Below are 24,590 nucleotides of genomic sequence, written 5' to 3' on the forward strand. Positions count from 1 at the left end.
ACGTACATGAGACCATTCAAAACATCCTGACAACCACGTAGCAAAGCGCTGAAAACCAATCAGAAAATGTGCTGAAAACATACAGTCTATAAACTTCAACTTAATAAATGAAACTTACTCTACAAATAAAACTTACTCTATAACTATATACAGTATTTTGATACTTCAGGCTCCATGTGACGCTGATTACTCAGTGTCTGGGCTTCTTTCTTCTGGGCTCCTCAGGCAGGGGCTCTTCGCTGATGTCCACATGAATTTGAGGGGCGAAGCTTCTGTTGTTCGTGGAGAAGCCTATGGTGATCAGGATGCGTCCATCAGGCTGCTCTGTCTCCGCCAGTAAGGGGAAGCTTACTGACGCTGCTTAATCTTTAGTCCCAGTTTAAGGCTGTAGGGACAGCGTCCACCACAGCGTGTCTTCATCATAGGCTCAGCCACAGAGTGGTAAATGTCCTGGTAGCCCTGGACGCTGCAGCCGTGAATGGAGACGGACTCTTCCTGCTGACACAGAGGTGTCACTGAAGAGACTGATGCTGCTGGACAGATGTCGGGAAGGATAGCAGTGTTCTTTAGGTAGCGCTCTTCCAGACCATTGGTTCTTCGAGCTTTCGCAGAGCTAGTCATGAAGAGCTAGTATAAGAGCTTGATCAGATTCAAGGCTTCAGAAACAGTTGTGTTGATTTTCAAATATCAGCTCAAGCTGCTGTACTGACATAGAATGTTGAGATCCATTTGAATGTAAACAACACTTGATGTCATCAATAAGCCAATTAGCGCAGCATGAGCTCTGTTACGTACTATATGCTTCTCTTTTACCTTTATCATCCTCATTTACAGTTTTGCACGTGCAGTCCTCATCTGTGTGTGTATATGGCTGTCTGTAAAGGTCAGAATCGCTATTAGGAGCTGCTCTATGTTAGTGGTTCATGAATGAATCTGTGTGCTGAATGAATCTTTTATGTGAATGAATCATTCTTACACTGAATCATATCTTTAAATCACTGAAGTTTCTTCCTTATAAAATGCACAGCTGCTTTGATGGCTTTTCATGCCTCCACAGACTGACTATAGCACATGCTAGCAGCATTGAAGAGCGGCCTGTACAAGGAGCATTTCACTGGTTGTGAATCTACTGAACGAATCTGTGTTTCAGAATCTGTGAGTCTGAATTAATTGTATTGGATAACTATAAATATGCACATTGTTGTTCATATTTTTATTATTATTTTTATTATTCCAGACACAAAGGATGAACAGAAATAATGTTTGAATAATGAATGTTTATTTATTGCACATATTTAAGGTCTTCATCCACATATTAGCTAGTTAACACTCATAATAATTCAAAATAATGTCTAGGGCTGCAATTTAGCTTGATTATCAATTAATCTGATAAAAAAGGCTGATTTTATTTTCTTGATTTTTATAGAGTATGAGTATTTCAACGTGTCCTAGACTCCTCGGGTCGAATAAATCTTAATTACCTACAAGTGTTTTTAGAGAAAATCGTGCACATATGCATTGGGCCGATTTGGCTCCCCTGTCGGCGGTATTTGATCCTGCGTGCTGCGTAACTGGCTGCTGCCCGTCTCGGAGTTAATTCTTTGCTATCAATGCGTACAGGGGCCATATTGTTGATGTGTCACCTCGAGAGGAAATCACTCACACGGACTTGACACTCACTGTTTATCACGGCAGCTTGTATATGGCGTTTTAAATGGATTTAACATAACCGGTAAGTCACATATTTAAACTAAACTGCCCAGATCTTAACTACAAAAGCGAATGTTTCTTTAATTAGCCTGAAAGCTAAGTCAGTGGGTGAACTCAGTGGCAGCTGGCTGATATATTGTTATTGTCAGTGTTATATACCTTTAATAATCTATAGAATTATTAAAAACACTCTGATTACAAGCTAAATTAGACTCGGTTATGGCTGTTAAACGCCTCTGATCAGCTTGTGGATGTTAAGACTAACATTAGATCTCCACCACCCTGCTGATTTTGTGTGTATATTTATATTTGTAGACATTTCAGTAATTGACCATTCTGTAATTTGTTACGTTAATACCGTTTCTGTTTTAATTCGAGTGAACAAAGCTGATCATTTCTCATAAACACGTAAAATATGATATACTTGGACAGGTTAGCCGACATGCTAAAGCTAACTGCATCTGTGTGGGGACATCAGTATCTGTCACCGGGCTTATCGCCTCGAAATAATTAATACAATGATCATTGCAGCTCTTATTTGCAATTATTCCTCTTTTAGTGCTAATTATAGATAAAATAACAGTTTGTTGCGAGAAAATGTGGCAGTGCTGGTTTTTGTGGACTGGGCACTGTCCATCCTCCCAAATGCACTAACAAATATGTGAGACTGAAGATAACTCAACAAAGACAGATCAAATACAGATAATAAAGGGGGGAAGGAAGATAACCTGGCAAGGAAATTGCTTCACTCATGAAGACTCATGTGTCAAAAGCTGTTTTCAAAAAAGTCTGCCTTAAAGTGTGATAAGGTTTATCATCCATTTAACAGCTTTTTGAAGTATTTCACTCAGTGTCAGTATTAAAGAAATATTGAGAAATATTAAACTTTTCAGTTTGGTGCTAGTTGACAGTGCAGAATGTTTGCTTGGAGAGGCGCATAAGAAGCAGTTGACCTTTAAAGTTTTAGTTATTTGCAGCTGCACATCTTGTCCTACTACAGACAAGTCTTGTTTCTCAATCAATATGCGTGTGCTTTGCAAGAATACATTTTATTAATGATATTAAAATAATTATTACTTCATGATGGGAAACCATAAACCTACTGTATGTCTGCATGTGTGTGTATATATATATATATATATATATATATATATATATATATATATATATAGGCCTAACATATATAGCATTTATTGGTGACAAAATAAAAAATAGATGTACACAAAATTGCTGATATGCAAACTTACTGTACTGTACTCTTAGTACTATACCGGAAAAAAGCTGTTTTACATATTTCATATTGTTTTCTGTTCACTGAAACAACAGAATTTGTGCTGTTGGTAAAGTTTGTGTAGTAGATTTTGTAAAATATTACACTGGTTATGGTAACCAGCATTTTCCGTCATTAACCAAATTTGAAAAACATTGACAGATAATTAAAATTGTTTCTTTTTTTTCCTACTATTTTGACAGATAAAATGGTATATACTGTGTTTTCCACCTGTAAAATTCCAATCCCATTCCCACAGTTAAAGAGGCTTAAAGGGATTAGAAGCAAAATTTAGAGAAAATAAAATTTTAATCTCCTCTACAAAAATCTTTTTTTTTTTTTTTTTTTTTTAAAAAGAGAAACAGCAAAGAACCTGCAAACTCAAGGATTTAAAAATGCCCCTTATGTGGGCACAAGGTGCTCAGGCCAAGGTCCATTCTTGCACACTGGTTAACTCTCACAGTAAGCTTTTTAAAATAGGCCTATATTGTAACACTGATCCTGACAGCATTCGTAACACATTCTTGTTTATCCTGCTGGATGGGCTTCTGCCCCAGTTTCACACATTCAGTGTGAATCTCACAAAAGCAGTGTCTGTTTCCTCGATGCCAAACAGCATTCCCTTTTGTGTTCTCCAGTGTCATCTATAGGCATCTAGCTGGGAATGCAGTAATCCACTGAATCCTGATACAGTGACGTATTAAGCAGGTAGCGTGTGAGAAGGGTAGGGACACAACTTAGTTTCACAATACTGGCATCACAAAACTGCCTCCAGGTGGAAGGAGAGCTGTGTTCCTATTTTGCGAGGGAGTACCACACCTCAATCGTGGAAATGTGTGGGCTTGGACAGTTGTAGTAAACTACTACTTGCTCTATTAATGGCACTGTCCCGACAGCAGATTTGGCTAGAATGTTTGCACAAACATTGTACACAACATCCTCAATTCCTGGTGCTAGAAGGAAATCTCATACATTTAAAATAGCCATATGAATGTTTTGCTTTATTTGACATTGTGATCCCATGTTAAGAAATGTTTTATGGTGGCTTCTTGTTGTTGATTATAGAAGTCATTTTTGATGGTCCATTGTTGTTAGAATTATAACAAGAGGAGATTTTTACCTGCAATGATAATTACACAACTGTCTTCTAAACACATACACACACATAATAAAAAATAATAATAATAATAAACATTTATTATTACATTTTATTATTAGCATAATTTTACACCAGTGTTTCCTAAAGAATTCTGTTTTTGTAGCCCTCCACCCATTTTTGTAACATAATTTTTTTTTTTTTTTAATAAATAGATAGAAATAATAATTTTGTTTTGTTTCTGAATCTTGTGTTTTCCAGTGCCAGTAGCTGAAGGAGAACATGGAGCCGTCTGATTGTCAGAGCGAACTGACCTCTGCCTCTGACCCCTCCCAAATTTCAGAGGTCAGCGTGGTTCCGGAAGGGTCAAACGATGTCTTCAGCAATGGGGGTGAACCTGTTTTAAAAGAACAGGAGGAAGACACTGAGCTGGACAGTGTTGAGCTGGATGGTACTCTTTCAGATAGTGTGGACAGAGAAGGTCAGAGACTAGACGTGCACATGGAGGTCCAGCAAGATGAAGGACTTGGAGAACATGCACAGGGTGATGGGAACACAAGCTGTGACAGTGGGACAGCCTCCATTGATGATGCCAGGACTCCACCAGCTGTTCTCGACAGCACTGTAGAATCACTTCCCGCCGTTCTTGATGGAGAACTTGAATGTTCTGGCCTTGAAGAACCAGTGGAGGTGGTTACAGAATCAGAAGGTGGGATTCAGAATAATGTTGAGGAATCTTCTCCATCTGTTCTGAATGGGACAGATGATATTTCATCCACACAACTTGATACATTCAACGGGCCAACAGAACTTAACAGAACTCCTTTGACTCCTACTGAGGAACTGCCAGATGTTGTTTCAGTACCCCAAAACCCTAACTCCAACATGAACCCATATGACACGGACTGCAGCAGGAAACTGTTGTCTGAGATCCAGCGCTCTCTGTCTCAGGAGTCTCTGCTGGATGAACTAGAGGATGAGCTGTTGAACAGTCAGTCAGATGGCAAGGGAAGTCCTCCCAATGGGCTTCAGAAGGACCAGAACTCCATGGTTTTATTTGAGAAGTGTGTACAATACAAGTATTCCCAACAGGAGAAAGCCATCAAGAGGTAGGCTGTTGATTAATAGCTCACTTCAGTCAGCTCACGAGAGGTTATAGTCCATTGCTGTTAGATTTATAGCAGCAGGAGATGGTAAATCATTAGTTTAATTTGGCGTTCTTACCTGTGTGAAAATTACACTTCACTATCTTTAATTGCTAATGTGTGGCAATAAAATCTCTTCACCCATTCACCCCCTGTAAACTTCAGCTAATCAAGGGAAATTAGTTCATGAATAATCAGGATTGTATGGATTTCTATAAAATTATAATTTATATTTTTTTTTTATTATAATATAATTATTATTGTCCTCTACCCATTTTTGTAAAATAATGATTTTTTATTATTTTTTAAATTATAAAAATAATTCATATTAATCTATTATAAAATATATTTTGGATTTTGTGAAATTTAACTAGGCCTATTATTATATGAATAATTAATTATCCAGTAATTATACTTAATTTGAATGAGTCAGATGTTAATTTGCATACACACACTTTTGTGAATAGTGAATGATTTGTTAGGATGATTCAAAACAATACATTTTTGTTTATTATTTTTTGACTGATTTATTGAAAGAACTGGCTAAGCTTAAGTGGCATCCAGCCACTGAAGACCATGCAATAGAATGACATTGGCCTTGTTTTATTTCATGGTTCATTGCCTGTTCAACTCATTACATTTAATTTAGACTGCAGTGCAGTTCCACAATTCAGGTCAAATACGATTTCTTTTGCTATGGTGCTGTTGATTATTTTATGCTGTGATAAACCTTCACCTGTCTGCTCTAAAACCCCCTCCTGTTCTGGCTTTATTCATTTTTGCAAGGGCATCTGGCTGACTTGCGTATTGGAACCGGTCCACAGCTCTTCTGTGCTTGGCCCGATGTTAATATTTTCTTATGGGTGATGCTCACGGACACCTGTTCCATCTGCTAATATCACATGGTCTTTTCTACATTATGGCACAAGTTGGTGCCTAATACTTTATTGAAAGCAATTAGTGGTTTTCCTTGATATGGTTTAGATCATAAGTTTAGCAAAAAAAAAAAAAAAAAAAAGTACTCTTCTCAATGACAAGCAAATAACAGATGGGCACAACAGAAGCACCGTTATTTCACAGTACAACAGCTCCAGTGTATTACAATGTGCTGACATTGGTAGTGACAGCTGGTAACTGTTTTTCAGATTACTTGATGAGAATAAGAAACATCAGGAGCTGATTCTGGGCATCTGCTCTGAGAAAGACAACATGAGGGATGAGCTGAAGAAGAGGATGGAGACAGAGAAACAGCATATTTGCACCATTAAGAAAGTAATGGCAACCATAAATTGTCTGTGTGTGTGTGTGTGTGTGTGTGTTTAGGAGAGTATGGAGACAGAGAAAGTGCATATTTGCACCATTAAGAAAGTTTTCATTTGTGTTTTGGATAACCTGACTATCTATCTGTCCAACCATTGGGATACAATGAAGTGATCAAGAAACACTGTTGTAAAGTTTAAACAGTTTAGCTTGAAATTTGCTTTCATTTTCATATATTGTCCAAAGACTATGCATATGCACCAAAAATGCATTAAATAACAGTAATATTGTGAAATATTATTGCAATTTAATGTTTTCTATTTGAATTTATTTTAAAATCAAATTTATTTTTGTGATGGCAAAGCTGAATTTTTAGCAGGCATTACTTTAGTCTTGAGTGTCACATGATTCTTCAGAAATCACTATAATATGCTGATTTGGTGCTCAAAAACATTTCTTATTGTTATACATGTTGAAAACAGTTGTTTTGCGTAATATTTTTGTAATGGATTTCTTTCAGGATTCTTTGTTAAATCGAAATTCTGAAGAACAGCATTAAAATATACATTTTTCTTTACTGTCTCTTTTTAGAGAATTTAATGCGTCCCTGCAGAATCATTTGTTACTTTGAAATCTTGTTACCATTTCATTTCTAGTGTATCCAGAATTTAGGTATGTACAGCTCAATGGCTCTATTTGTTATTTAAATGCCTCTTCAGTATGTAGATGGCTATCCATGACTGTCCCTTGTGCACTAATTAGAGAACACTTGTTTGCTAAACAGCTTTCATTTGATACTGGAAAAGCGGGCTTGTTTGAGAGCGACTCTAGGCTAAGAGAGACCGTAGTTCAGTTCAATCTTAAAAAGCCCCCTGTCACAGAGAGTAACAGCACAGATCAAACAGAGCAGCCTGGGGGAACAGGTCGAGAAGCCGTAATTAAGTGTTGCAGTAATGACATGAAACTATTGTGTGCATTTTGCTTTCATGGTTTCTCCTCATAGTCAGAACAGGCATCTGAGGCCACACAGACAAACACTTCCTCTGAATGAAACCTTGCCCGTCTGTTTACTTTCATTCAATAGTGGCACTGTGAAGAAAATATAACACTTGGTTCCTACACATGGTTGCCAGAAAGGGAACTAGTTATTATTTATTTTTTGAAACCTGAGTGGGACCTTTGTCACTTATTTAAATTTTAGTTGAATCTATTTTCATAAGCTGTCCAGAGCGACCGGCGCGGGTCGTATTTCACTCACTGGGTGTGTAAACACTGATCTGTTTTGGATCAGCTACTGTCTGTCAGGGCTGCCTTTTTTGTTATTATTATTAATATTTTTATGGTTACCACACTCACTGCCTTTTAACTGTTTGCCTCTCTTGTTTTACCAGTTTGAAAACCGGGTGGAGGAACTTATGAAGGAACTGAAAGACTCCAAAGACAAACTGGTTCACCAAGATCAGGCCGCTAAGAATGCAATCCAGCAGATGCAGAGGGAGATGGCCTATCGACTTGAACAGGTGAGAGGTCATCACTATAGAGACACTTTAAACAAAGCCCTTCTTGCATAAGAACACTGGCTAAATTACTATTAAATCAGTCTGTGCTCTTTGTGTAGCAGCGTCTTTAAAATAAAATCATGTGTCTTGATTGCACAAAGTGGAAGAGGGTCATTAAGATGGGTTCCCATTGGTCTTTTTGTCCTCATCCTTTTTTAGTCCACACAACTCTGGCTAAATGTAAAGTCCAGCTTTCGGATAGTAAACGTGGGTTCAAATCTCACATGAATCTAGTTTGTTTGGACTTTTTCAAACAGCTCTTCACGCTCATGTTAACTCCTCAGTCTAGTGTGAAGGCCTGTCTTTTGCCCTTTCACTGCCTTTGGACTCATTAAATATGTTAAATGCTCAAGTTATTACAGAATGGTGTAAATTCGGGCTGGTAACCAGATGATTATAGGTTCAAATCTCACATGATCCTAGTTTGACAGGACTTGTTAAAATAGCCTTTGCATGTGTAAAATATGTTAAATGCCAAAGTTATCATAGGATAGTGTATATTCAGGCTGGTAACCACATGGTTATAGGTTCAAATCTCACATGATCCTAGTTTGACAAGACTTGTTCATATTTGGATGTGTAAAGTAGGTTAAATGCTTATAAAAAGTTATCATAGTGTATATTCAGCCTCAGGCTGATTATGTGAGATTTGAACCCATAACCATCCGGTTACCACCAGGCTGCCTGGTAACCAGATGGTTATAGGTTCAAATCTCACATAATCCGAGTTTGGCAGGACTTGTTCAAACAACCCTTCACTCTCATGTAAACTCCTCAGTCAACTGTTAGGGCCTCTCTTTTGCTCTTTCACTGCCTTTGGATGCATAAAATTTGTTAAAGCCCAAGTTATTATAGAATGGTGTATATTTGGGCTGGTACCCAGATGGTTATAGGTTCAGATCTCACATGATCCTTAAACAATGTTTGTTTGTGTGTTTACATATGTTTCCTCTCCCCAGGCCAACAAGAAATGTGAGGAGGCACGGCAGGAGAAGGAGACAATGGTGATGAAGTACGTTCGAGGTGAAAAGGAAGCTCTGGACCTGCGGAGGGAGAAGGAGCAGCTGGAGAAGAAGCTACGGGAGGCCACAGCAGAAGTAGACAAACAGGCTCGGCGGGGAAACACACTGGCCCAAGAGAAAGGACGCCTACAGCAGCTCTATGACACAAAGGTCATAGATGAAAATACAGTTGATACCTTGATGCTTGATATGGTGTGTAAATCTACAGTATGCATTGATTGTATATAGGTCTTTAGGAGTCTTTGTCTTTGATTACTTTTCTGTAGGAGAATGAAGTGACAAGACTATCCCGTGAACTGGAGAAAGTGAAGGAAGAAATTAATTCTCATGTCATCAAAGTAAAGTGGGCACAGAACAAGCTGAAGAGCGAAACAGATGCTCACAAGGTAAACCAGAGAACACTGAATAAAAGTAAAAAATTATTTCTTATAACAATAATGTTAAGAGAATACAGAATATTTCACAGCTGAGTGAAGGAATGTTGAAAAACTTTGACAGCCAATCAGAATGCACCCAATTTCAAAATGCTAGTGCAATTAAAGCAGCAGACTATTTAAAAAAAAAGATCCAGTGTTATTGTAAAGTCACTCCAGTTGAAGGTATTATTGCAACTACTTAAATGCATCATAATGTAAATAGAATTTAGAGTTTTGATTGTTATAAGACTTAAATTTTACATTTAAATTTGAAATTGGCATTGTTTTAGGGTTTTTTTTGTTTTATTAATTGAATTTTAAATTTAAATGTGAAATTGGCATTGTCTACCAGTTGTGAACCTGGTATTAGGATCGGACAATATTTGGCTGAGATACAAAAAATCTGGGATCTGGAATCTGAGGGTGCAAAAAAAACTAAATATTGAGAAAATCACCTTTAAAGTTGTCCAAATGAAGTTCTTAGCAATGCATATTACTAATCAAAAATGAGGTTTTGATATATTTACGGTAGAAAATTTACAAAATATCTTCATGGAACATGATCTTTACTTAATGTCCTAATGATTTTTGGCATAAAAGAAAAATCGATAATTTTGACCCATATAGTGTATTGTTGGCTTTTGCTACAAATATGCCCGTGCGACTGAAGACTTAAGGTTTTGTGGTCCAGGGTCACAAATGTGTCCAGTATGGTTTTTGCGAAAAATGTCTATTTTGGTGAATTATGTACATTATGTCTATTATTTATATTATTTATTAGTATTTTGAGTTAGGTTTTATTTTATAGGTTCAATTTACTTTTTAATTTTAGTTTAAGTATTTTTATAATGTTTTTTTGTCTTCGTTATTTTTTTATAGTTATATGTAGCTTTAATTTATTTTTAATGCAGTTTTAGTAATTTTTGTACTGTAAAACATTTATTAATAGTAGTATTATTAGTAGGGTTTTCATCTAATATTTCTATTTTATTTTATTTTATTTTAACTTTATTTCAGTTTTTTTTATAATAGTTTTTTTTTTTAAAATTAAAACTTTTTTTTTTATAATTATTATTGTTTTTTTATATAAGGGGAAGAGAGAGAAAATTAGGGGAACAAATGTGAAGATGTGTCTAGCAAAGGAGGAGACTGAACAGATTCGCAAAAACTGCCAGGACATCATCCGCACATACCAGGTACTGAATACTGATGATGACGTGAAATCAGTTCTGCCCACTAGAGGGTACCATATACAAACACTTGCCCTGCCTGTAGAATGCAAAATAAGTGATCTATTAGGATTTGGAGGTATATAACCTAATTTGCAGTTTCTGTTGCTTGTTATAAACTTAAGTGATTACTCCTTTGCTGCAGGAATCTGAGGAGATTAAGTCAAATGAATTGGATGCAAAGCTGCGAGAGACCAAAGGAAAGCTTGAGAAGCAAAAACAAGAGCAGACAGACCAGCTAGAGGTACAGTTTTACTTCATTTACACTCAAGATTCCCTTGAGTCAAAGTCATTTTAAGACCATAAACGTAAAACAATTTAGAAAAAACCCAAGCCAGGTCATTTGCATGATATCAGTATATTCTTACCCAGCAGGTACTGTCATAATATTAAGCCCTAATGATATCAATTTCTTCATTCATATTCAAGTAATGTGCTTCAGTAGGGAATAGAGGCCTCGTAAAAGTTAGTTTTAAAACCTTTTGGGGGTCAGGTGTTTGTTCTTATTACACCTCATATGTCTTTGGTTTGCTTCTTTTAGCAGGTTTTGCCACTGAGATAAACCATTTGTCCCGTATAGCATTTTGCCACCTGCTTTTAAATGTATTTATGAGTAAATGAGCCTCCATTCACCAATTGTCATTAGTACCCGAGGCCGACAATGAGAGTGTGTACTCCCTTATCAATGAGTCGCCCCTGTGCAAGAAATAGTGTTATTAGCATTTGCATTCTCATTTGCATTACTGACATAGTGTTGCCTAGCAGGTGACCTCTGCTGATTGTGATTACAATAATGTATAATGGTGATGTGGTGTGCTAAAGGAGGGGTTTTCATGGTCATTTTGTTTGATTGGCAGATGTACACTGCTAAGATTAAGGAGTTGGAGGATCTGAAGAGGACTTTTAAAGAAGGCATGGATGAGCTGACCACCCTGCGGACCAAGGTGGAAACTCATTTCTAAAAATAACGCTTGAAATGATTCTGTGTAAGTACATTATTCTGACACTTTGGCACTCTCTCTGGCCCTCAGGTTAAGTGTCTGGAGGACGAGCGGCCCCACTGGGAAGACGAACTCTGCAAATACAGAGAGATCATTAACAGACAGAAGGCTGAGATCCAGAACCAGAGGGAAAAACTCACAGCTATCACTAGACTAGAGGAGCAGCACCAGAGGTCTGAACACTTGAGCCTACAGAAAACTACAACTGACCATGTCTATTATTAGCTCACAGAGCCTAAACTATACACTGCAGCCAATCTGATCTTTAGGACTAATTCTGAGTTTTTCAGATCATGAATTGAGATTAATTTCTTGAGACTAGAGTTGTCACAATAACTAAAATAGAACTAAAATCACTAAAAAATGCCATTTTTGGTTGTGTGGGTATAAATATGCATTAAACTCTAATCTATAAAAATTCAGATAACACTACAGACTTTATTCTCTTTAGAATGTTTGAATGGCATCTGCACCCCACTTTCAAAATTACACATTAATTTTGCCGTGCTTCTGTTGAGCATGCAGCATCAGTACAGCAGCGTGACCTTGAGTGATCTCCCAGCGGTTGGTGGACCCTGCTGAGGCAGGAACTGCAGGTGAATGTGAATCCACTGTAGTGTGATCACACGGGCCCCTGCAGCGCTGACAGAATAATTCATACCTCCATGGCCGCCTCACAGGGGCTGCTCTGATTTCACTTCTGGTTGCCACATAAACGTGTCATTCAGTTCTGTTATCTCATTCTTATTTTGAGGGTATTTAAAAACTCTACTGCGGATGAGTTATGTGTATTGCCAAGAATGACACACACCTTGTCTGTAGTGTATTAATTTAGAGCCTTCAGTCAGACACTTTTATGGTCTGTGGAGTCATTTGGTCTGGTGGGAATACTGGTACACCATTATGATGAAACAAGACAAGGGTGGAAATCGCTTAAATATCACAGCCTATACACGTGCTGGTCCTCGTGTCTGACGTGTACCTGTCTTTTTCAGGGATGATCAGGAGAACGCGTCCTTGCGGGAGGAGGTGGAGAATCTGAACTCTCTGATCACCGATTTGCAGAGGGACATTGAAGGCAGCAGGACAAGAGAGGCGGAGCTGCTGAGCTTCACTGAGAAATTGACCAGTAAAAATGCTCAGCTGCAGTCCGAGAACAACAGCTTACAGGCCCAGCTGGACAGATTGAACAGCAGCTCCAGAGAGCTGCACAGCAAACTAGAGGAGACCGAGAGATCCCTCTCTGAGATGGTAAGAAGATCGCTTGTGTTAAACCGCTCTGTGTTGGGGAGGTTTCTTAGAAACCGTACCATGCCAAGTGACAAGCTACTTACAATTAAAAGTAGTTGAACTACAGCCAAGCTACTCAGAAAGTAGCTGGCAACAATACAAGGCACTAATAAAAAAATATTACAATCCACATTTATTCAAGCTGTTTAAAAGTGCAATATCTTAACTATATAATTAAAAGATAATTTATTAAAACTGTCCGCAATATTTATTTGGCATACAAACATTGATCTTAATTAGAGGGAGAGTGTAACACTTAATCACAAATGTAGACTAAATGCAATTAATTATAAATAATAGTTTTTATATCAGAAGTGAAAATATTTCTAAACAGCGATGTTTAATTAAATATGTATTAGCAACAGAAAAGGAGCTGTAAAATGCCACTTAGCAACACTACTAAGTAATGACTGAAATTAAATTATAATTATCTCATTTATTACAATGAACCATTGCAATGAAACAAATTGGATTACTTATCACTAGCTACAGTGCTACCTGTTAGAATAAACAGCTTCTTTGTTTGGTACTGGAAAACCTACACTATTATTGAAATAGCTACGATTTTGTCATAACACTATTAGTTTTGGTTGGTTACTTCAAAACACTGTGCACTAATTTGATATTAGGTTTCTATCAGTATATATTGACTGGCATGTTTAATTATAGCAACTCCTTAAAAGATACACGCGCACACACACACACACACACACACACACACACCCACACCCACACAAAGCTTTTATTTTGAAGCATTCTTCGGTTTTTGTATGTTTTCAGATGGACAGATTGAAGAAAGTGGAGCAACAAAGAAAGGAGGAAGTTCTGGCGTTGCAGACAGAGAGAACAACACTACAGACGGAGACATCACAACTAAAGACACGTGTGGAGGAATTACGAGACGAACTGCTCACTCAGAAGAGAAAACAGGCGGCTTACATCAAAGACCTCACCAAGCAGCTCACGCAGGGTTAGCGCTTTTCACAAGCAGCTCAAATTTCACTATTTATTGATTTACATTTATTTTTACATATTTACTTATTATTCTTTATTGTTGATTTATGTATATATTTTATGTTTATTATTTATTTTATATTGAGTCCAGAAATATAGAGAAATTATCTCAAATGCTGCAGCGTGCTTTTACAAAACAAGCTTTTCATAGTCAAGAAGGATGTTAAGCATCAAACTGGCTTTGAACCCAAATTTACCCATGCCACCAAAATGATAAAAATTTTGTTTACTTAAGAAAAATCACAATAAAATCAAAATCTGGAATTTGTTCATAAACAACAGCTAAAGTGGCTAATTTGTGTAGATATGTAAGGAAAGGCAGTATTTAATGCATTCTTAGTGTGTTGCGTAGTTATGTTCATGTTTTCTGAGGATGAGGGTACAGTATGTCACACAACAGGTCTATGCTGGCATTTTTCTAATTTGGCTTGCTTCTGCCAACTATCTCCCGCTAAAATACTGTACAGTTGGACGCACAGCCTTTGACGTCAATATGGGAAATATTCTCCTCCCTTTAAAAAGCGGATTTATTTTTTATCCTAAATATGCACGGAATTACTTTTAACCTCATGCTGTTTTCTCTATCAGAGCATCCCCGCGACCCATTTTTGGGTTGTGATATGACCCTCCAATTAAGAACCATTGATGTGAATGATTTAAATGCAAAATTAAGACAATAAAGTACCAAATCATAACACAGTTACAAAAAAAAGCTATATCGTTCCACTCTCATATTGTTTTCTCCTCTGTGTCGAGACGTCTTAACTAGAATTCGATTTGTTATTTTAATACGCTCATAGTGAGTTACTTCTACACGCTCCCAGGAGCCCACAGGCACTGTTAGTAATTATCAAGCCATATTGACGCTCTCGGTGGGGCAGACTGACGTTCATTGCAGACAGATTGAGTTTATGTATCTGTGCCTGCCTGAAGCCGCGGGAAAGGCTAGGTTAGGGTACAAAGCTGTTTCATGGCGTCTTTTCTTTGAGAGGAGAGACGAGGAAGGGAGGGCAAGGGAGAACAACGTGAGCCATGGGACTCTCTTTAGTGTCGGAGGAGGCATACAGTACGTGAAGGTATTTTTAAACAAATCTATTTTTTCCTCCTCCTCTTTTTTGGGTCCCTGTGATCTTCAGTATCTTTTCAAGGTCTTCATGTTAAATGTGAACCTTAATTCTGAATAGTTGACGGGCGCTACAGATGTGCCTGGTGGGTGGGAATTTTATGGTGGGACATAGGGACATACACCCCCGGGACATACACCCCCCCACCCCCCAGCAGGTGGAGCTTGGTCATTGGATCATTACTGTTACTGAGGTGTCTGTTTCCGCCAGGAGTGAGTGTGTGTGTGTGTGTGTGTGTGTGTGTTTGTCAGTGAGAAAGAAAGAACTTATTGTGTGCTTGTGTCCTTGTGTAGCTCGTAAGAAGCTGGAGCAGGTGGAGAATGGAGGATGTGATCGAGAGGGCAGCAGCATGGGCAGCCGCTCCAGTTCTTCAGGTACATCTGTTTAACACTTCATTAGAGACGTTGAGAGTGACACGCACTCAGTCATTTATATCTCTTCTTCATGAGGCCTGTATATAATGCATTATAAAAGTATTCATAATGTTTTATACAACAGTTCACCCTTGCTGATTTTTAGAGCTCTTGCTCATGTGATGTTGCATAATTGCAATATACTTTGTTATCCATATCTTTTCATAATTGTGACCCTGGACCACAAAACCAGTCTTAAATCGCTGGGGTATATTTTTAGCAATAACCAAAAAAAAACATTGTATGGGTCAAAATTATAAATGCTTATTTTATGCCAAAAATTATTAGGATATTATGTACAGATCATGTTCTGTGAAGATATTTTGTAAATTTCCTACCATAAATATATCAAAACTTAATTTTTGATTAGTAATATGCAAAGCTAAGTATTCATTTGGACAACTTCAAAGGTGATTTTCTCAGTATTTTGATCAGATTCCAGATTTTCAAATCTGGCCAAATATTGTCTGATCCTAATAAACCATACAGTACATCAATGGAAAGCTAATTTGTTCAGCTTTCAGATGATGTATAAATCTCAATTTCGAAAAATTGACACTTAAGACTTTTGTGGGTCCAGGGTCACAAGTAGTTAAGGTTACAGTTATTATATGTTATAATAATTACTTTTACTTAATTCACGTAAGCACCTAATCCAGTAAAGAACATAACTGATTTAAATGCATAATGAACACATAAAATTTGGGTGTTTTAATGCATTATATTATAAAAGGCTAACTATGAATAGGTAAGTTATTATGCAAGTTATTGTGAAGTTTGAATTGTTTTGTTATTGTGAAGTTTTTTTTTAAGCTTTATTTTTTTTTAAATTTATTACTGTTTATGATCCAAAATGCAGCTTTGGTGAGAATCTGACAAGCCAAGAAACAAAAATTAAAAAATACAGTGACACTTTTACAATGGATATGTAATGATATATCCTGTCTTTCAAAATATAGAAAAATGGTCCCACTTTATAAAGGACACTTTAGGTAAGTATAAAACTAAAATACTGTAATAATCTAATCTTAATATTTATGCATTTAAACCCTCTGGAATGCTGACCTGGTTTACTTTCTTGTAAGTGTGTTACTGTAACCTGCAATTTTTAAGACTGAGACATGAGTCAAAGTGAATTTCTGTGGTGATCATCATTGCCAGTAGCATTTGGGGCATAAATGTACTGCACCCAGAATGTTCTTCACATTTTGGTGCCAAGTTTCTTATCTGTGTTGTTTGTAATATTGCTCTTTTAGCATGACTGTAGCTGCAGTGTTTTGAATCTCGTACTTTCAGGCTCTCTAAACGCACGAGGCAGCAGTATGGATGATCGCTCTCCAGAGAATCAGTCTGGTTCATCGGTGGTAGTGGTGGACAGCTTCCCCGAGGTGGACAAAGCAGTGCTGGTGGAGCGCATTGTGCGGTTACAGAAAGCACATGCTCGTAAGAACGAGAAGATTGAATTCATGGAGGACCACATTAGACAATTGGTGGAGGAAATCAGGAAAAAGACAAAGTGAGTGAGAACGAAAAAGACGAAGTGGAAGGTAAAAGACGATGGAGAAAAGCTTCTTTGCTCCCATCCCAAAGCTTAATTTGACAGTTACAAATGAGCTTGAAGCTGCCTGACTGACATTGATATATATGTTTTCCTATATATCCAAAGTTGTGATGAAGAACACCAAATGGAATCCATGAGTTTAATAGAAAATTAATAATGCAGAAGGATACAGTGGCACCAGAAAGCATTTGGACACTTATGCCACACTGAAAAATGTATGACTGTCTAATAAAATATCAAAATGTGCCATTTATTTTTAAATTAATATAGCACAAATTAGCCCACACAAAAATACTGAAAAAGCCAAACCCATTAATAAAAACACAAGTTTGGCATGTAGTGTGTTTAATATTTAATATCTGATCAGGCAATTTTAAGTGTCCAAATATTTCTGTACTGTTGCCACTATAGAGTAGCTCTGAGCTCATGGTTTGGAGAATTTCTCCGTCTGCCCTTCCTTTCCGTCTGGTTGAATTTGGCTGGTCATTGTCCCTGTCTTGCATCCTCTCTTTCTCTTTATTTTTCTTTTGTTGGGTTTTTTCTTTATTTATTGTCTGGGGCTTCCTGACCAAGGCTTGGATCTTGTCTGACTTTCATTACAAAAGGGAATCTGGCAGACATTCATCTTTTTCTTTCACACACACATACTGAGCTAACCTATGCTTCTGACAGAGAGGTCTTGGCAGTGATATTTATAGCTGTCGGTTCTTGCGGGAGTGATGTGTCACCGAGGTTGCTAATGATGCCTGATACATATTCATACGCACCTCCATACATGAGGAATCAAGCCGGCGGTGCCCATTTCGCCACAGAAAAAAAAAAAAGCATATTTTTGCTAAACAAAGTGAATGGTCTTTTAGAACGAGAGCACTTTGTTTATGTCTTCGGATGAGATGAATAATTTAACATGCCGCAGAGGGCTGCGAGTTGGGTTTGCGCCACCACTCTGCTTTCCCATCACTTGAGTAATGATAGGCCTTGAATCCATCCACCTGCACTAATCCACATTCATTAGTTCTAATCAAAGACACATCCCATTGAGGTCAGGCTTAATTTAGCCTCCTTAGCTGATCTTTAGCCATTACTTGCAGCTGAGCTTCCTCAAAGAGTCCAAATTCCCCAAGCAGTGGAATGTTTCCCAGTGTTTATCGATTGTTGCCGTTTGAGTGATTCTTTGACACATGGGAAGGTTAGATCTGGCCGGTATATCATTCAAGGCTCAGTGGAAATTGATTACAGCATTAAACTGAGGTAGATTTAATAAGGTTTCCTTGATTTAACAGCATGACTACACCTAGCTGAGGATTTCCATTTATCTCTAAAGAGATAAGCCTAAGTATACTCACTGCGCCTCTCATCAAGGGCGGTTAGAGGAAATAGCTGATGTTCTGGAATTGATACCAAGTGATGTTGGATTTGCATGTGATTAATTTTTATTGGAATGGTGCATAAATCATTGCTTTATTTAGTGACAATTGCTAAAACATACAATGGCTTGATGTGGAGAGGTATGCTATTTTTTTTTTTTTTTTTTTAGGTTTTTGTCTAGCGGATGATGAAATGTGTGGGGAAAAAAATGATTGATTTTTTAGACTCTGAACCCCTCAAATTGACATGCATCCCCCGAAGGACCAGAATATCATCAGAATATTGGAAATCATGGAAATATTGTCTGGTGAACTCCAGCATTGTGGCAGTTTTGCACAGACACGGATCGTTTTCAGAAACTTTAATAATGTAGTTTGAGATCGTAATGTATGAAATGCTGTCTGACTGCAAAGGCTGGTTACCTTTATGGGTATTTTTTGACCCATATATGTGTTTTGATCAACACTTTGGCATCTTGATTGAAACAGGGATGCGCTGTCTAGATTTATCCCTGATTTGATAAGCTCTTTGATATACATGTAAGCTCTCATCTTTACTCATGCTTCAGCTGTAGTGCTAGAAACTCACAATCCTCATAAAATAAACAAAGATTCACATTTTGTCTTTTTATTTCTTGAATGAAATCAGAAGCTTAGAACTCACATATACGAACACTGTCAAATCCAAACTGTCTTTATTATTGTGTCTGTTTCCTACATACTCCTGGTGTTCTCGCTGTCTATCTTTCACTTTTTCTGCCTCTAGGCTGTGAGAATCAGGCCATGCCACTGCGCTTAAGCTATAACTGTGATCTCATTTATACAAATAGGTCTTCAAATCAAAATCAAATGTCAGAATGGTGTCAGAGCTGTGGTACATGATGTACTGTAGTACATCTGTTGTCCTGATCCAATTCCCCCTCTCTTTCCCTCAAGTTTACTGTCAGTTCTCCACTGTCCTATATAATAAAAGCCCATAAAAAAAAAAAATCAGTAGTGACAGTGGATTACTACCAAATTGTGCAAAAAAAAAAAAAAAGTGCAGGTTACGATGAATTCCAGTTATTGTTTTGTTCATGCATGTTTAGTTAGAGGCAACTTTTTAATTTCTTTGTGTTTCGTTTTGTTAAATACTACCGTTATGGAGCTGGGGTCCACTTGGACCCCATATTAGTGAAAGGTAAGTTTATTTGTTTTTATATCTTCCTTCTTTTGTGTGTGTCTATGTGTATGTGTGGGTTTTCGTCCTTTATGTAGTATCAGCACATCACAGAGACTTTGTTTGCCAAGCAGATGTGAATTTTCCCCGGTTTCTTTTCTGTCACACTGATAAATAACCACTCTGAGACATTTTGAGTCATCAGAATGGAAAAAACACAAGTCTTTTTAAAAGTTTGTTTGATAGATACCCCAGTGTGTTCATTTCAGATTCAGACAGTGAAATGAGAGTGAATTCATCAATTCAGAAAGCACTTACATGGTTTTTTTTTTTTGTTCTCAGGCGGAGACCTTTAGCCTCAGGTCCTCTAATGTCTTTGTCTCGAGCACTGGTCTGAAGAAACCATTAGAATCAAATTCAAGCTTTATTTGGGCCATGCGTCACTGCAGACAAAATAGATTTGATCTAGTGGTGGCTAAAGAGAGAACTCTCTCCTGAAGACTAAAAGATCACTCCATCATCCTTTATAGAAAACCACCCTTTCTATTGCAGCATATTAAATGAACAACAATAGTGATGGAGATGAGAATTACTTTAGATTTCTATCTGCCCACCACTGTGGTTCAAATTGAAGCACTTAAAGCTGAATTATGGTTTTTATAACTTAAAGCTTTTTTAAGATCTCTAAAACTCTGAGTATAAAGTGTGTTCTCCTTTCATCTTTTTTTTTTTTTTTTTTATACATCAATTACGATTACATCCATTAGGAATTGACATTTTGGTAGCAATTTGAACTAGCATCCAATAGGAATTGACATTTTGGTAGCAATTTGAACTAGAACTACACTCTTAATTCCAAATTTGGTGAAATTTTGTTTTTTTTTGAACTAGAACTACACTATTATTTCTGAGTTTTGTTTTAATTTATGTTTTGTTTGTTCTTTTTTGTATTTTTATGGACTTTTACGCAAGGCAATACTATGACTTCAATTTAATTTGATTAATTGAAAACCAGTCCTTTATATACTTTCTTTCAAGAAAAGCTGAAAAAGCCAAAAACCTTTCAGTCTTAAATCTAAATCAAGAAGCCTGTCTCTTATCTACACTTAGTAGATGACAGCTATATTCATTCACTAATTAAAATAGGCTAAAATTATTATTTTTATTTTTTAAGAAGTACTCCTGCAAAAGTGACAATGACATGAAAAGCTTTTTCAATGAAATGAGTGTCACGTTAAATAAAACTTATGAGACCGGCTGTCTGGGATTTAACTGTTCAAAGCCTTTTAATCTGTTATTTGTGAAACTCATTTATCATCTAAAGTGAAAGAGAGAGACACTGATGAGGTGGATACGGCTAATGGGGTCCTAAAGGCTGCTGTCTTTCCCTCTTCTGTCCCTGGGTTTTACCTTTTACCTTCTTGCTGAGGGTTATTAGTTTGACAGTGGCCTTTATGGCTTGAGATTTCATTGACACTTAAAATTGCTATGTTTGTATGTGCATATATGCTATTCAGCGCACGATGCAGTTAAAATTCTGTGTTTCCTGCAGGATTATCCAAAGTTACGTGCTCAGAGAAGAAACTGGAGCTTTGTCTTCAGAAGCCTCAGATTTTAACAAAGCCCATCTGAGCCGGAGGGGAGGTATCATGGCATCGCTGTACACCTCCCACCCCGCCGACAGTGGCCTCACTCTTGACCTCTCACTGGAAATCAGCCGCAAGCTCCAGGCTGTGCTAGAGGACACCCTGCTCAAAAACATCACACTGAAGGTAGAATTCACCATACACATCCACACCATCCACCCTATGAAATTAAAATAGGAGTTTAAGTATATCTTTTTAAGCCTTTTATTTGCTAATATACACTGGGCCAAAAACAATATATCAAGATTGCACTGAAGTCGATAATGATGATAAGCTCTTGACGTTTTTACTCAATATGGATTAATCTAACAGCCTTTCACACACGGCGAAAATAAACAAAACAGTTGCCCAGCTCTAGTATACACTTAAAGGTGATGAGCCTTGTTTTGTGTAAAAATTCTGTAAGCCAGTAATTATTTTCATGTTGTAGCCAATAATAAATTTTTTATAGTATTTTGTCTAAATAAATCTGAAATGAAACACTTTAATCGAAGATCATCAGTCATTTTGAATGCTACAAGTGGATCACAACATTACAATGTACAGTATAAAAAAAATGGATATTTGGATTACTAAGCATTATGTATTCATAGACGAGCCTCTTTATATGTCCCACTCAAACCTTCAGATTCAACAGGAAGTACATCAGCACCTAAGAGAAAATTGCACTCGTCAAGTGGTTTCACGGGGTCTCCTTGTCCTTTCACAGCATGCGTTTGCAACAGTGTGACCATATATAGACAAACTAGGTGTTGATATATTTATGTTAGTATTGAGTTCCACAATGGCATCCGCTGATGTAATTGCAATTATTAAACTAAGCTGCTGCGTAACTAGATTCCTGGCGATGCTATCGGGTGAAAAGCAAATTTGGGGGTGATGGATGACTGTTGAGTGAGTGGGCAAATTCCCATGCTGGCAGTGACCAGTTCTCAGAGCCGCATCCAGGTCACAACAGGGACAGCAGCTTTCCTGTTTGAGGGAGCACATCAGCGGGGAGATCAGAGAAATTAATAAAGTATGTTTTGAGGACACTGCGCAAGGGGAACGCAGAGCTCCATTCAAAGCACAATGGCAGGATTACGGTTTTAGCATGAGATGAGCAGGAAATCAGACTTTTTCAAAGCAAAACAGCCAGAAATTGCCTTTTTATCCTAGCTTACATTCTTGCTTTTCTCAGATGTGACTCTTTTTGCTTTCAGTGTATATGAATGGCAGTGGAAATAATAGCATTAGTCCTCACAGCTGTCTGATTTGTTTCTCTCGCTGCAGGAGAATCTCCAAACGCTGGGTTCGGAGATCGAACGACTAATCAAACAGCAAAGAGTGCTGGACGACACAGCCGGAAGGAAGTGAAGTCAGTCGAGGGGAAGTATGTTACAATAGCGCACGCTGTACGACTGAGCCCGTTACGAAACGATTTACTCTGTGCTCTTTTCATCAGACAAGTTAAGTCTGTTTTATACACTGGAGGCACAGTTCAAAACAAGGACTGAACTGCGCTAACTAAGGAGACTTGAGTGACAGATGACTGGAAAGCAAAGAGATTACCAAGAGCCTGTGCTCACTTTTTTTTCACGTCGTGCCCAACTGTCCTCTCTTCGCCGTCCCCTGCGATGAAGCCTCCTCATCTGTGTCTTGATGACTCAGTTCATCAGGTTCAGAGCAGAATTATAGTCCAAATCCAACAACGTGGTGTTTGAAGTTGGTAGATGAATGAATATTCTCATAAATGTGACCCGACGCTCTTATTGAGAACAAAATGTGCTGGACTAATGGAGATTCTGCAGCTCTTTAGAGACTTTTTCCTCTATTCATTGCACCGCAGGTTAATGGCTGCTCCTCGCCGCTCTTATACAAACGTGCCAATTAATGAATGTATTATGTAATGAGAAGGACCCTTGCGCTTAATCCCACATGCTCTGACCCAAGAGTGTGGGCAACATTCCCCATTCGTGTTGCTGCTAGGTTACTGCTACACCCGGATAGCATTATCTCTCACTCGCAAAGCACTTAGGCGAGAAGGGCAATGCCAAAAAACACAGCTCTTGCTCTGTCTCATTAAGAAGTTAAACACATTAATCAGAATGAATAACTACATCTCAGAAATTTTTATACATGTAGGGCTAGTCTTAAGGGAGCTTGTGGTTCATTCTATCTGGATTAAGTTGTAATTAAATATTATTGTTTTCCCCCTCCTCTTCTGCACCCCCCCACACCTCTGCTTATATGTTTTCTGTAGAAACAACCTTGCAATTATTTTTATGTTCCAGCTTTTTTTTTTATAAATTTTTTTCTTGTGTATGATGTTCCTGTGCAGCTTTTGAAGAGTTTGAGTGCTCCCCAAAGAGATGTAGAGTGTAAAATCCCTGTGAAATGAAGTAGACATTGTAAATATTAAGGGCAAAAGTGCAATTTTAACCCCCCTCTTTATTTGTTCGACTGAGTTGTAATCACCCCGGCCAGCAGCCCATCTGAGTCTCCAGCAAAATCCATCCAATTCCATGGTGATGTAACCATATGGCACACAACATCATGCAGAGTTGAATCCATTCCAGACGATGAATTGTGAATGCCTGAGGCATCACTGGTCTCTTTCATGTGGGGGTGCATGATAAAGGATCGCCCCTTCGGATGCTGCTGATGGATTTTTTTACGTTCACCTTTAGAGCAGATAATTGGCAGATCTCAGCCAGTTTACCAACCATTTTAGTGCCATTCTCAGTCTTCTGGATTTTCTCATGCTTGAGCCGCTATTGAAAGTAAAATCATGCCCATACACTGTGATAAAGGGTTTATAATAACTTGACATACTGCAATATAAGCTTGTCAAGGTCATATCAGTTGTTCTAACACTGAGAGCCTGTGCTGTAGCTCTCAGCACTCCCAAATCGCAAACACATTGCAGACATTCCGGAAAACGCTGGATGAAGGAAATTATGCAATGCTAGCAGAAAAATAAGCATTTACACAGAGCCCTTAATAGCGAAATGAGGACTCTATAATCTGTCGGTAATTTATCAGTGTACTTTACATTCATAATTTATTTAATGTCTCAAAATACAAGAAAGATCTCTTGAAGTATGTATGTGTGTTTGTGAATGCTGTATTGTAACTGATGGGAAAAAGAAAAAAATCATGTGTTGATTCTGTTTCTGGTCTGTCATTTGTGCTCTGCTTGACTGTATAGTGAGTGAAACTGATTATAAATTTGTAGATATATTGTACAATGGTCCAGTGTTTTTAAACTTCTGGAGTTTACTGTGTATATATGAAGTTTAAAGGGGATTAAAATGAAAATACTATAA

General features: G+C 37.6%; 1 protein-coding gene across 1 annotated transcript; it reads left to right on the forward strand.

The window, feature by feature from the left end:
* The first annotated feature begins 1,562 nt into the window (after nucleotides 1-1,562).
* On the forward strand, nucleotides 1,563-24,590 carry LOC109099977 (coiled-coil domain-containing protein 186-like). The gene is made up of 16 exons (XM_042735715.1): nucleotides 1,563-1,732; nucleotides 4,338-5,185; nucleotides 6,367-6,493; nucleotides 7,873-8,001; nucleotides 9,000-9,212; nucleotides 9,329-9,448; nucleotides 10,570-10,674; nucleotides 10,853-10,951; nucleotides 11,565-11,651; nucleotides 11,739-11,881; nucleotides 12,704-12,959; nucleotides 13,779-13,968; nucleotides 15,430-15,510; nucleotides 16,846-17,065; nucleotides 21,189-21,408; nucleotides 22,555-24,590. The coding sequence occupies exons 2-16, from the start codon at nucleotides 4,359-4,361 to the stop codon at nucleotides 22,636-22,638; spliced, it is 2,901 nt and encodes a 966-aa protein (XP_042591649.1). The 5' UTR covers nucleotides 1,563-1,732; nucleotides 4,338-4,358; the 3' UTR covers nucleotides 22,639-24,590.

This window comes from Cyprinus carpio, chromosome B12 (genome assembly GCF_018340385.1).
Source record: "Cyprinus carpio isolate SPL01 chromosome B12, ASM1834038v1, whole genome shotgun sequence".
Taxonomy (NCBI): Eukaryota; Metazoa; Chordata; class Actinopteri; order Cypriniformes; family Cyprinidae; genus Cyprinus; species Cyprinus carpio.